This window comes from Strix uralensis, chromosome 15, assembly GCF_047716275.1.
Source record: "Strix uralensis isolate ZFMK-TIS-50842 chromosome 15, bStrUra1, whole genome shotgun sequence".
Taxonomy (NCBI): domain Eukaryota; kingdom Metazoa; phylum Chordata; class Aves; order Strigiformes; family Strigidae; genus Strix; species Strix uralensis.
Window position 1 is genome coordinate 15,864,482 of NC_133986.1, and position 13,297 is coordinate 15,877,778.

The 13,297-nt window shown below is 36.3% G+C and overlaps 1 protein-coding gene across 7 annotated transcripts in view; it reads right to left on the minus strand.

The window, feature by feature from the left end:
- The window catches only part of PLEKHA7 (pleckstrin homology domain containing A7), a 157,759-nt gene that overhangs the window by 57,277 nt on the left and 87,185 nt on the right, over positions 1-13,297 (minus strand). For all 7 annotated transcript variants that reach the window (XM_074884608.1, XM_074884607.1, XM_074884613.1 and 4 more), the window contains 2 exons: positions 11,672-11,755; positions 3,410-3,521 (listed from right to left, as the gene is read on the minus strand). In XM_074884608.1, the coding sequence (XP_074740709.1) occupies positions 3,410-3,521; positions 11,672-11,755 (196 nt within the window). The remainder of the gene's footprint in view (positions 1-3,409; positions 3,522-11,671; positions 11,756-13,297) is intronic.

Here is a 13,297-nt window from a genome sequence, read left to right on the forward strand (position 1 = left end):
TTCAGACACGAAAAACTGAAACTCACAGAAATTCCTGCTCTTAATATTGAGCATTCATCTACAGTGGCCCTGAACTAACCCCTGTGCTTACACCAGCACCAGACAGTCCCACAGAGCTGGCACCATTGCCTGTTTCTCTTAACTGCTAGACCTGATCTTTATTTACTTGTTGGAAACCTCACCAGTTCACCCTGGAAAAATACCAGCAACTATCAGTGTCATCAACAATTCAATTACTTCTCTTGCGCAGAATCCATCCAAAACACTCTCAAAACATAGATAGCAATAAGCACATCACACTGCTATCCTTTCTGCTTTTGACTTGGCAAAGTACTGTGTAGCACAGTAACATTTACAAGCTTCCATTCACATCATCAGATGCTTTAACAGACTAAATTCCAAACATACCTTACTCTCAAACTGAAACATCTTTATTCCTCCATATCCTTCATTTCTAATCATTATAAATGGCTTTTAATATGGTTAATAATGAAATGGAATTGGCTACAAACAAGCAGATCTTTGGGACAGAGTACAATTGTGGTTTATCAGAATGCCCTTTTGCTTTTTATTCCCTCAACTCCACACCCCTCAAATTTCAAAATGAAGGGCAGGCTGCATCGGTCTGAAGTCTTCAGGTGACTTATTCAGACAATGCCAGCATCAAAATGGTGGGACCCACCCCAAGAATCTATGTGCGCTCCTGCGAAACTGCCCATCTCGTGTGTCTTACAAAATGAAGTCTTATATATTTATATCCACATCAGTGAAACGTAAGGACATTTTGGTAAGTATAAGCATCATTTTGTCTTTTTTCTTTTTTTCAACATGCTATTCTTGCTCTACACTGACATTGTTGCAGAGAACATATGAAATTCTCTTTCCAAGCAATTACTTTTTATTTCAGAAGTTTTATTCAATCCAAGTTCAGACTTGATCACTGCAACAAGGAAGCCAGAAATCTTCATCTCTTTCACCTGGAACGGAGAATGACAAATCCGCTGTACAGTTGGCAGCTTACCTTCCCCCTCCACCCCAAATGCAGCAATTCTTAGCTGTCAACTTTCTGCAGCAGAATCAAGCAGAAAGCCACGTACCTGTTCCTGCACTTTATGATTTGGTATTACTTCAATACACAGCTCTATATAAAAATTAGTTTGAATTTGGCAAGGATTCCAACACTATACCTACACAGTTCTGTGATGGCATTTGCAGGAAAAAATTAGGAAAGCATTTCATAAAAAGACAATGATTAGCTATTGGTAGCTAGAGACCTTTGCCAAGACAAAGAGAACATGTCTCTGGCTTCGTGACTGCGTCTCAAGTCTGCACTGGGGAACTTCACTCTTTGAAAGAATGATCATGGAATTAATGGAAGAAAACATTTAGAAATAGATGAAAGGATCTTAAAATCTACTCTCAATGTGTCAAAAGTCAACCTCAAAATGGAGGACAGGGTATTCACTTCATACCCCTTGTTCTCATTGCTAGTTCATTTGAATTAATTTTGTGTTAGGCTGGGAAGGAATTCAACAGATTTTCTGACCCTACAGAACAAGAGGAGTGATTTCAAGCCTGGAAACGCATGCAATGATGAAACAAAACATACGTTAAGGAAGACACTGATTCTCTGTCTTAATCAAAACTCCGGTAAAGTTATTTATTGAAGGCCCACAGCAGGATGGAACTTATATAAACAAACTTGGGGGAGAAGCAAAGTACAGGCAAGCCCTCTACGAGAACTCTATTCAAAGTCTAAAGCTGCCATGTATTAAAAAAATATCACACCTGGGAGCCTGCCAGAAGCATGCATGTCCACACTTATACTAGACTGCAAACAAAACAGAAGCAGAGACCAAAACCTGATCAACTGAAGATCGAGGGAGGTGATTCTGGATATTCTCCAAGCTGTGGTGGAAAGAGCACTACCCTCACCTTTAGCTGGCAGTTCTGACATCTCCAGTGAACTAGTCTCTAGCACTTAGGTGGCCCTGTGAGCTGTATCCAGTCACCATTTTTGACCTCACTGCTTTGCAAAGCCTGATTAGATCAGTGCGAACATGTGACAAGGGGAAGCAGGAGCAGGTGACAGAGGATACACACTTTTTGGCAGAAGTGTGATCCTGGCTAAGTTAAAGTCAACTGTGCCACTGTAGAAATCCCCAGCTCAAAGCAGAGTATCAGATCCCCATTAAGTTTGCTGGCTTTAAGGGTGAAAAAATGGGCCTTCTGCCTCTAGTGCTGGCTTAGGAAAAAAAAACAGAATAAGGAAGATAAATACAGTAAACACAAATGCCCAAGTATTTTGGTAAATTCAACTGTTAGAAGATCAAAAAGAATTGTATCGAGTAATTCAGGTAACCTAAGATTACTGGTTTTAGTGATAACTTCCTCTAGCACTTCAAAGGTAAATGTATGTTTGAGATTTGGGACATGACAATCTTTATGTTGGTCCAATAACCTATACACTTTGGGTCTAAAAAAAAAAAATCAAAAAATTCTTTTTTACCTTTTCATGAAATTGTTTTCATCTTCTCCAATACTCACCCAAGCATATCAAAACATTAGAAAAACATTTTAACTGATTGCAACCCAACAAAAATATCTTTGCAATCAATTTGGCAATGTCCTTCCTTCAACTCAGTTACTTAACAGGCTTCACACTTTTGCTTTTAAAAAATACCTGAGAAGTTTAAAAACTGCAGGCAAAGTTACGAAATCTATATTGTCTCTGCTAATTCTTCCAGTATTGTTTTGCTTCTTTTTAACCAGCCCCCTCCCATTCTCAACGTACTGTAATTTATTGTAAGGTCAAAGAAGCGTTAAAATAGTTGGTGACACTTCAAGTACAGAGCTTTATTATATTTTGTGCAATAATAAACACAGGCCCTTTGTCAATGACAAATAATGGGGTTTTCTATTATTAAACATTCTGTGTGTAAACTTGGTGCCTGCACTGTTTGTGCACTACAGTGACGGTAGAAAAGGATCTAAGTTGTGACTAAAAGGAGCAACAGCAGTAAGGTTTCATGGAAAAGTAAGCACTGCAAATTATAATTCCTGGTATTCTACAGCACTTTTTGCCATATGCACTGGACTATCAAAAGACTTGTTGGAATACTAGTATTCCATATACTTACTTCTGTTCACAAGACCCCTCTCAAACTTTCCATGTCACAATAATCACTATTTTTCAAACTATCATTCAACACTATCCTGTGGGTATATGGTGCTCCTATGCTGTAAAAGGTTTTTGCTTAGGTGGAAGATATTATCTCTTCTTTGAAGTAAGTTATTAGACTTCTAGGTTAAACCAATGGCACTATTAAAATTAGCATTAAAAGAGTATTGGATTTAAAGCAAGTGAAGTTCTAATCATCAAGCTGAAACAATAGCCTTCTTCCTTTACCTTAGAGCCAGGTTTTGCATCAACAGCAGATGTAGTTACTGCAGTGGACGTCTCACTGACCATGCTTGAAGGTCTTTGGTTTATTTGTTGCTTGGACATAGATGAATTCTGTCTAGAAAACAAACAAAACCAGATAATCTAAAGCACATTGTTTCAAACAGCCAGCTTTGCCTTTTTATATTTAAGATCCACAGCGAGCAAATGAATGACAGGCTAGTCAAACATTTCCCATACATCTGCAACATCCTTTGCATCACCCCTATTACTTTGATTTCAGGTATTTCTCAAACAGATGCTGCCAGTGACATCTGATGATTGGTATTTATCTGTGTATCAGGAGAACGAAACCTGCCAAATTGTCTGCAAATCCAACAGAGAATCAAGACATAACAAAGAGCACTCAGAGAAGATAAGGCTAATGCAGAGAAACTAAATTGTGCCCAATGTAGAGGCTTGGCTGCAAACATGTGAAACGGCCAGTATTGGGGAGGGAAGGATAGGAGTCAGCACTGCAGTAACAGGCTTCTTACTTAAAATCAAAGTGACACTAGCCTACTGTTAGATCTTTCACTAACTTAATGTTAGATCTTTGAACCTGCCAAAAATATGATTCATACTACAATATGAATTATTAAAATACCTTTTAAGCAAAATGGTGTAATTCATGACAGATACTGTTAGAAATAAATAACTTCTGAGTCATACTAAGATTCAACACATCTTCATAACTAGCTCAGATGCAGATACCTGTTTAAAGCATAGGTGAGATCAATCCTACCATAAGAACCTGTTCAACAAGTAAGAATTCAGTACAGCTGCCCAGATGAAGAAATGAGAAGATAAACACAAGTGCAAAATCCTCTGGAATCCCACATACAGGTTGTGAAGAGAAGCCTTAGCAGCCAAGCACAAAACCAACTTATGAATTAAACCCACAGGTGGTCTTTTCAAAAATCATTAACAACACAGTTTAGTGAATTGTATTTTAGGAACAAGTAGCAATACAGTCACATCAGAAAAAAACAAAACAATTAACAAGCTGTGATTTTTCTTTTCCCATCTCAATAATTCACCAAAGCCATTTTAAAAAAAAAAAAAAAAAGAGGCAAGACACACAAGCCATGCCAAACGCTACTGTTGCTACCACTGAAATTCAACCCAATTTTGAATGTAACAGAGTAATTCTGAGCAGTTACCACTCATAAGAACAGAGAAGAGTTTGTGATTGTAGTAGCACAACACAGGGTTTAACTGAGGAGAAAGTGTTTGCCACCATTGCTCTTCCTCAGTTAAAACCTGAACAATTACCTGTCCAAAAGCTTTTACAGTTGATTTGGTGTCAGGGAAAACACATTTTTCCATTTGTGACCACACAGTTTCAGTTAAGCTTTCAAGGAAGTAACACAACTTTGATCCCATTTCCTTTATGCCTTGCTTATCTAGCATAAACCCCTTCTTTCTAGCTTTTATACATACATTCAGGTCCAAGATATAAGATACAAGAACAAACTACAGCAAGGCCCTAAAATCCCTGGCCAGCCTTTCATGCATGAGAGCTTCATCAGATCGGCTTGAGTCAACTTGCCTTACCTCTTATGGACCAGGTATCCTACTTCAGCATTTAATCAGCTTTAGGAATATCCAGTTTCAGCAAAGAGCAGATTAAGACACTTCCCATATATAACACTGCCTGACTAAGCTATTTCTGTTGATCAATCAACCATTCCCTTCCTACTCTGTAAACTTTCAAAACAGGTAGAAAAACGTGCTTGCATCTTATTTGCCTTTTCCTAATATATACTTATTTCCTAATATATACTTATGAAAAAGGTTCCATTTCCCTGCTCAAGGCAACTAAATTGAGAGCAGGTATTTCGATGAGGGAGGAACACTAACAGCTTCCTCAAAATGAATCTAAACTATTAGATGTGATATCATTAAGAAGGCCGCTAGAAACAAGTCGCAAAAGTATGAAAACAAAACACATCCAAGGAAAATGTTTGGCCTTAGAAGACACAAAACTTTTCTTTTTCCCTTGAGGTTTAGATTTTCTACAGTGTCCATACCACAAACTATTGAGTTTTATACTGTAGGACACTACAGTCGCACACTATTGTCCAGATACTCACTGGGGCGAGGAGGGATGAAAGGAGAAGGTGGAGAGAAGAGGAAAGAGTACATAACATACATGTTCAGAAAATCTGTAGGCTTTCTAGACTACAGATAATCTGATTAGATTATGTTTCTTTATTTTCTAGAGTAGCTATTTCATAGAGAGCTAACTTTCTCAGGAAAGACAAACATGAAAAACACAATTTAAGGTTCAATAAATTGAAATTATTTTTTTCAATAAAAACATTAATATGAAAAGAGAAATAACCCCAGAGGAATGGTTTTTAATCTACAAATTCAACTCAGTTTGGACAGATTTTCCCTGTTCTATAAAATGCTGTTTCACAGTATCTTAAACATACTGCAGTTTTTAATAAAAAATATTTACAACAACTACAGAGGAAGATAAGCTTTTAACAAGACGTTCACTATCAGAAAATCATAATGCAATACAGAATGATAAATGCATAATTTCTAAGCATTTACTATGTGGCCATTTAGCAATTTCTCTTCCACTTGCTTTCACTTCCAAAGTGATCACTGACAATAAATCAAGTTTCTTTTTCTAGCAATACCAAGATAAATGATAAACTTCAAATTCACAAGGAGAAAAATGGTTTTTAAAAAATGTGAGGTTTTTGCCACAGGGAAGAATTCAAATAGCCAGCAAAAGAGACAGTAAGTCCATCAAAAGAGAATATATATTATTATTCTCCTAAGAAAACATCTTTGGCAGTAAACACTGGTGATCCAAACTTGCTGTACCTGAGATGTAACAGAAAACACCAAACAATACTGAAAATTAAGTATTTGCATATAGTATTTCAAGGATACAATAGATTTTTTGCATGAAATCAGAACATAATGAAACTCAAGTATTCAAGTCTCTTAATAGCTAATTAATATTCTCATTTTGTTTTTAAAAGCAAATAAATATATGCAGAATATGCAGAATTACCTGAAACATCCCAGCATGTTAATGGAGTTAACGCTGTCCTAATAGTATTTACAGATTCATCTTTACAAATAAGTGACTATAGCATTAACTCTGTGCATTCAGAAACATTAGTTCAAATTCACTATTACCAAAGATGTTTGATAATATCTGTTATCCAATATACCCCCTTCTGTCTTCATAGTGACCTTTTTCGTCTTTTTTCAGGATAGCTTTCTTACTGCACCTCCTAGGCATGTGCATACACACAGAGAATCACAGTATGTATGTTCAAAGCTCCAGTCCCTTGTAAATCTTTTTAAAATACTTGCAAACAACCCTCTATATAGTATCTCCTCTCAAGCAGCTCCCTACTCTACTTAAACAGTGCTACTATGTCTACAGAAATCGCATTTACCAGCTAAAAGAATTACACTGGCAATATTCAGTTTCTTAAAAAAAAAAGGAACAAAAAAACACCAAAAAATTATTACACCAGTAGCCCATATTGAAAATGCAATACTCACGAGAGAACATTCCTTTTCCTAAAGAATCATATAGATTAGTTGACTTAGAAGATCCACATTCATACCAGCAACTTAGAAAGTTTATATTGTTGAAACAAAATATGATGCAATAACAACACATCAATCTAGTTTTAATACTAATAAATCTCCTATTCAGCTACTCCTATTCAGCTAGATAAAAAATCAACTGTCCTAGTATTTCTATATATGTAAACATAGGATATTTATTTTGAGGTTGTTTGGGTTTCCTCTTTTCTCTCCACCTGAGATTTTTGCTGCTATAGTAACCAAATGCAATAGGCAAAATAAGATGGCTCTTTCCCCAGAGGTGATACACAGGCTTTATCAACTGCATAAAAACCAGGCAGACGAGGATAACATTCGTTAGACTAAGCACAATTATTATTTTTTTTCTGTATTTCTACATTTATGTTCAAGCCTTACCTTTTTTAACTTTGAAGTACTATGTTGTCATTTGCAAACACACCACTGTAACAAATACATTGTAAAGCTTTTAATACACAACTACTAGTGTTTGGCAACAGATGCAATTAGATACATGTCTGTAAGGGCCTGCTTCTTCCTTTCTACATACAATTATTTAAAGAAAGATAAGAGAGAAGAAATCTAAACATTATGTACATCTATCATGTAATTGTATCACAGATTTTTCAGACAAGTTTGTATATAATGATGTGGTTAAATGAGATCTAACACCTGTCTGACAGCCTTTTCATTAATACTCATTTTTCCATTGGTTGTTTAGGAAGGGACCTTTTGTGGATTAAGGGTTCATTAAAAACATGAAAGCAAAGCACAGAAATCAAGAGACAGTTGTGAAGTGTGAACTGTGAAATGGAGAGAGGCTACCAGAGGGACTTCCCATACAGCCAAGATGCTCAAATTATTTAGAGGTGATCCTGAAAACTGTGAGGTCACCAAATCAATAGAGAACAAAAATTATTCTGAACAAAAACTGAAATTCTGACAGGAACAGATAGAAAAATAATCTTCAGATATGAGTAACCATGTGATAAGATGCCAAACTGAATTCGGTGTCAATAACAGAAGACTAATCCAAAGGAGGAAGAAATTAAAAACGTCTCTGCAGCTCTTATCGCTCAATACAACGTTGGCAATCTGAGGAAAGGATGTTTTTAAATCTTAGCACAACAAGTAGCAGTAGTCAAATTTTGTTAAGAATTATTAGGAAAGAAATAGAGAAGAAAAAGTACAATTAAATTATTATAAAAACCAATGAGCTCATACGCTGAATACTGCATTCATGTATAATCAATCCCTCCATCAGAAAGAAGACAAATCTAAAAGCATCATACAGAAAATCTAGCTCTCAAGCAGGGCTGTGAAAGGTACAGAACACACGTCCCACACACTAAGTGACCAAAGCTGCTAAGTTTGGAAATACAGAACCAGAGGGGAGAATTTGACAGTGGTCTCAGCTAAGAATGGGTTAGGAAATATGGAATTATTAATCATTATTTCTCAAAAAAAAATCTAAATAAGAACACCTTTAGGAAGAAGGAATAACATAAGGATCAAAAGATAATGTAACTGAGAAGTTACGGGTTCCAGGCACTGCCCTTTGTTTTTATCCTTCAGTTACTATGGAGTTGAGGAAACCAAATTTTGGCTTAAAAAGCAAAATTGATGTGATATTGTTTAAAAGACTAGTGAAATACAGACTCAGCCTACTCCTGACAGTATCCAGTTCTCATTTGATCAAGTGAGGCAAGGGTGTTTGGTTCACAACTGACTCATAATCAAGTTAGGATTACATCATTTATTGACATCATTTTCCAAAGCTTCTTTTCAAATCTTCTTCCAGAACATTGCTTCCTGGATGAGAAATAGCCAGAGCAGTCCATACACTCATCATTTCTAGGTTACTGTAAATTACTTTTCTGATGTTAAATGTGTCCTTTTAATAGATATGTTTGTTGCAGCCTGAACAAGTTTGTGCTTATGTCTCCCCACTAGCTCCCAAGTCAACGTCTGGTGACAACTCCTGGCTTTGGCCCTAATCTTAAATTAAAATCAACCCGTAAGTAATAAATCACATCACAACAGCACTGAAAAATAAATCGCATTTTATGAAACCCTAAGAGTGCTACTACTTCAGACAAGATTCTTCAGCTATAGAGAAAAGGACTCTTGTTCAAAAGGATCCCATGATGGAAAGTTTCCATAGACCATGCAAATCCAGAGACTATCTTTTCGATTGCATCCTGTTTGTGAAACTCATTTCATCATAAGAGATGATCAACAACACTGATTCCAAACTAATACACTATCAACAACACTGACTCCATACAAATCCCTGATGCCCGAGGGAAAAGAACTGAAAACATGGCACAGTCCCATTACAGCTCCTAGGACTAAAGACAGGGAGCTGCTAACAGCTCCTTTGATTTCAGCAGAGATATCCACATACGTCAACAGCATCATTTGACAGGAACTCACATATGACTGTGATGAACAGCATCTGTGTAAAACCCACACTGTCGCACAGAAGTGATACACAACTAAGGAAACCAGAGCATCCCGCACACTTGAAAATGACATCTTTAAATCCATTGTAACTGATATATTAAAACCAACTAATTTTTAAAACACTCTGTATGTACTTCAGGCCAATAATAAAGCTTAGAAAAATATTCTTGCGAAGACTGTTTCCCAAGTAGTCACTACAAACATATACTCCTCTCTATAACCCTCAAGTCATTCCCTCTTCTTTTAGAATAAAAAACACCTGTCTCTATGAATTCTACTACATTATAATATCTTCTTCCTACTTTTGATACCATCTCAGTGTAACTGAAATCTAGAGATGACAAGTTATGCCTGTTCATCTGATTGCCCTCCAAATACCTCCAGTTCTCTTCCCAAAAAGTTTCTAACATGCACAAAAGATCACTAAAACCATGTGCCACCAGCAAGTTGTTCTTTCAATTCTGCTTTTAATATTTTATCTGCTACCATGATTACAAAACCAGTAACAGCCCAGGGGAGTGTGACTAACCCAGGGAAGCACTCCAAGGAGTTTTATCCAAACACCTATTTTCCTTTACACATGTATAAATTTTCTTTACATTAAATGAGATTGAACCTTTACAACAGATTAAGTAAAAATCAATTAATGGATGGAAGTTGGAGCACAGATGCACAGCAAGTTGTCCATACTGTCTTTGAGATTTGCCCCATTGCAAGATACCTGTTCTCCTCACTAAATGACTTGAAGCAGCTTGATGCATACCTGTAAGGAGGCAAACCCCTCCCAAGCAGCAAGCCACCCATGTACAACGTAACACCTGGGGTGACCTCCAGCTCAGCAGCTATCCCACAGTCTTCGCACCTCATCTCAAGCCTCTCCCACACACTGATATGTTCAACGTTCTGGTTCTCAGCAGGGGCCTTAACATAGGATTAGCCCTCGGATTTGCTTTGGGCTTGGGGGCTGGCAGCTGTTCAGTTGCGTTTTCGTTGGGGTTTGTTTGCTATTGTCGTTTTGGTTGGTTGGTTTGTTTTTTAAACCATTTGAGAAGCACTTCTCAAGGCTGTACCAGAAGCTCTGAGCAGAGAGCTGTACAGTCATGCCCTACTTCTCCCTCCCTCTCCAAGTCCACAGTAGAAGACATTGCCAGCAAAGCCGTCACAAGGTCCTTCTCTGGGCCTCATTTTTCTTAATGCTACACTGATTTAAATTAAATGCAAAGCAAATTAAATGTCACATAACTTGAAACATAAAGTGTTCAGAATCATGCAGACAGCCACACAAACCACCACATCCAGGCCATTACAGCATGATGCCCAGCCTTTGTGAGGGACAAAGGCCTAAAGGCTGCTTAAATGTTGTTGGAAGGCTACGCTGGAAAAGGAAAAGCTATCTGGTGGTGTTCCATTCCTCTTGCCCTTTGGAGTGGTTTTAAGTGTGATGTAGAACTTTCTCCTAGACTCTGTCTAGGGAAGATATCCAGTCATCCCATTATAGAATGGATTCCAGGAGCAATCTAGCATTCAGCAAGGATGACAGGAGTAGCTAAACCCTACAATGAAATAGGGAGTGACCCAAACATGCCCAGATACACCAGTTCGAACACACTTTTTTTTTTTAATCAGACAATCAAGACAGAATATGCTGGAAACTAAGATATATGATTTTATTTCTCTAGAACAAATTGAAGAATGCCTAATCAAAAAAATTCTAATAAATACCAGCTCAAGACAGGGAATGTAGAAAATTTAAAACATAAGAAAACCAAGGAATTACAATGGAAACTAGTAATATTTTGTGTATTTCAATCTCAGTCAAACCTTCCAGTTTGCTCTAAAGACATTTTACATTTATGTTCTGTATATCTGATATTTATGTAAGGCTAAAGAATCATTGTTTAAGTATGCTATTTATATTGTCTTGTCTTTTTGTTTATTTTGGGGGTTTTTGGTTGATTGGGTTTTTATGAAGATTTGGTAATGATTTTCCCTCAAGCCCTAACATGGAACAGTGCTAAAATCAAAAACATACTATCACAATGAGAATTAAATTTTGAAGCATAAACCATTTCTATGACATTTTTGCTACAATACCCGAAGAACTGTCAAACTACTAAACTGATGTAGGTAAACGTGTTACTGTCTTAGATTTCTTGATATGGGTATAAAACTACTTACTCTTCTCGCAAAATAAATTCAATATTTTCTGGAGAAACCTGTCCTGTCACAGGATGTCTAAATGACGTGGTCTGCTGATTATGGCTGAAAAGAAAAAAAAAAAGAAAAAAGAAAATAAGAAATTAATATTGCGAAACTCAGTAAGATATATATCTATGATCTCTAAAAGGCAGAAGTGTTTCTATTGATGCTTTGCTGCTGCTACTCCAGAAATTTAACATATTTCTGAGGTACTTTTCAAGCCAGAAATGTTTTCAGTTCCTCCCTGCATTCTTGTTGACTTTGCCAGTGGCACACTGTACCATTTAATCATTAAGCAGGTTAACGTCTTAAAAATAAACTAATTGCAATTCTTAGTTAGGGAGACTCACTTGAATTTATGATTATTTACACCTGACTTATCAGATTATTTAAACATAACATAGAAATTATACAACACAAATTACTGATTTGTATGTCTAAATTTCACAGAACAGAACCAGTAAAATAATTTAAAATGTTGCTGGACAACATTTTACATAATTTTTAACACTTAAGGAGATCAGAGAGAGATTCTGTGGAAGGCATTTGTTGCATGCTCTTTTTTTTCTCTAGTATGGTATTTCTTCAATGATTTTTCTTTTCACCTCCATGCAGAAGATCATATATAACTCAGTTGTTCAGTTGCATGGCCTATATAAACCAACATAATTTAGTATTTCATCTGAGTTGAATTAAAATTGGGGTTGTCTATTAACTTTCCCCTCAGAGTACTATCTAATGTTTTGCTACCCGCTGTGAAATACTGCTATCCATTAAAGACAATTATTTTATCTATTTATGTAACTGTACTCATATAATGCAAAAATATGGCACGAGGAAAGCTTATTTCAAGATAAACTTCCCTCCTCTCCAAAGTCTATAATTTCAATTAGTTGTATAGCAAACGCAAGACAATTTCTATGGAGTCTCATATCTACTAAGCCCTATCCAAAGAAACAATCTATAAAAACCACAAATTTTAAAGAAATAAGAAATTGAAGATTTTACTTCAGAATTAGAGAGACCATGGCTGACATGCTGTTAGGGAGCCTTAGAATTCAAGAGAGTAATAAACCAAGAGCTCACTTATTTAAGGTTCTGAATTTTTATGGGTTTAGTTAATGGTGTTTAGGTAAAGAACACCCAAAACTAGAATTCCCAGCAAATGCAGCAAAATATTAACACATTGTGAGTATATTCAGAAAATAAAATAATAAGGCCATTAAATGAATTACACCTCATAGAGCCAAAACCAAACACTTCATCTTTTTTTGTTTGTTTGTTTTAAAGAACTTTTGGGCTTTTTCCTCCATAATGCCCAGCAATTTCAGGTCTTACAGATTTGACCTAATTGTCTAGCATAGCAGGATGTCCCCCCTGAAACAGAGTAAGGCATAAAGAAATATTTTGGCGTTTCAAATTAATGAAATTTCAAGGAGAACACTCTTTCTGTAAAGGGCAGCTAAAAATCAGACAGCTCATGCAGCCATAACATTCAAAGGTAAATAGCTCAGGATATGCCTTGATTTAAAAAGCAAACCAAACAAATAAAAACCACCACCAAAACCAAAAATAACCTACAAAAAACCCCCACAACCAAACCCA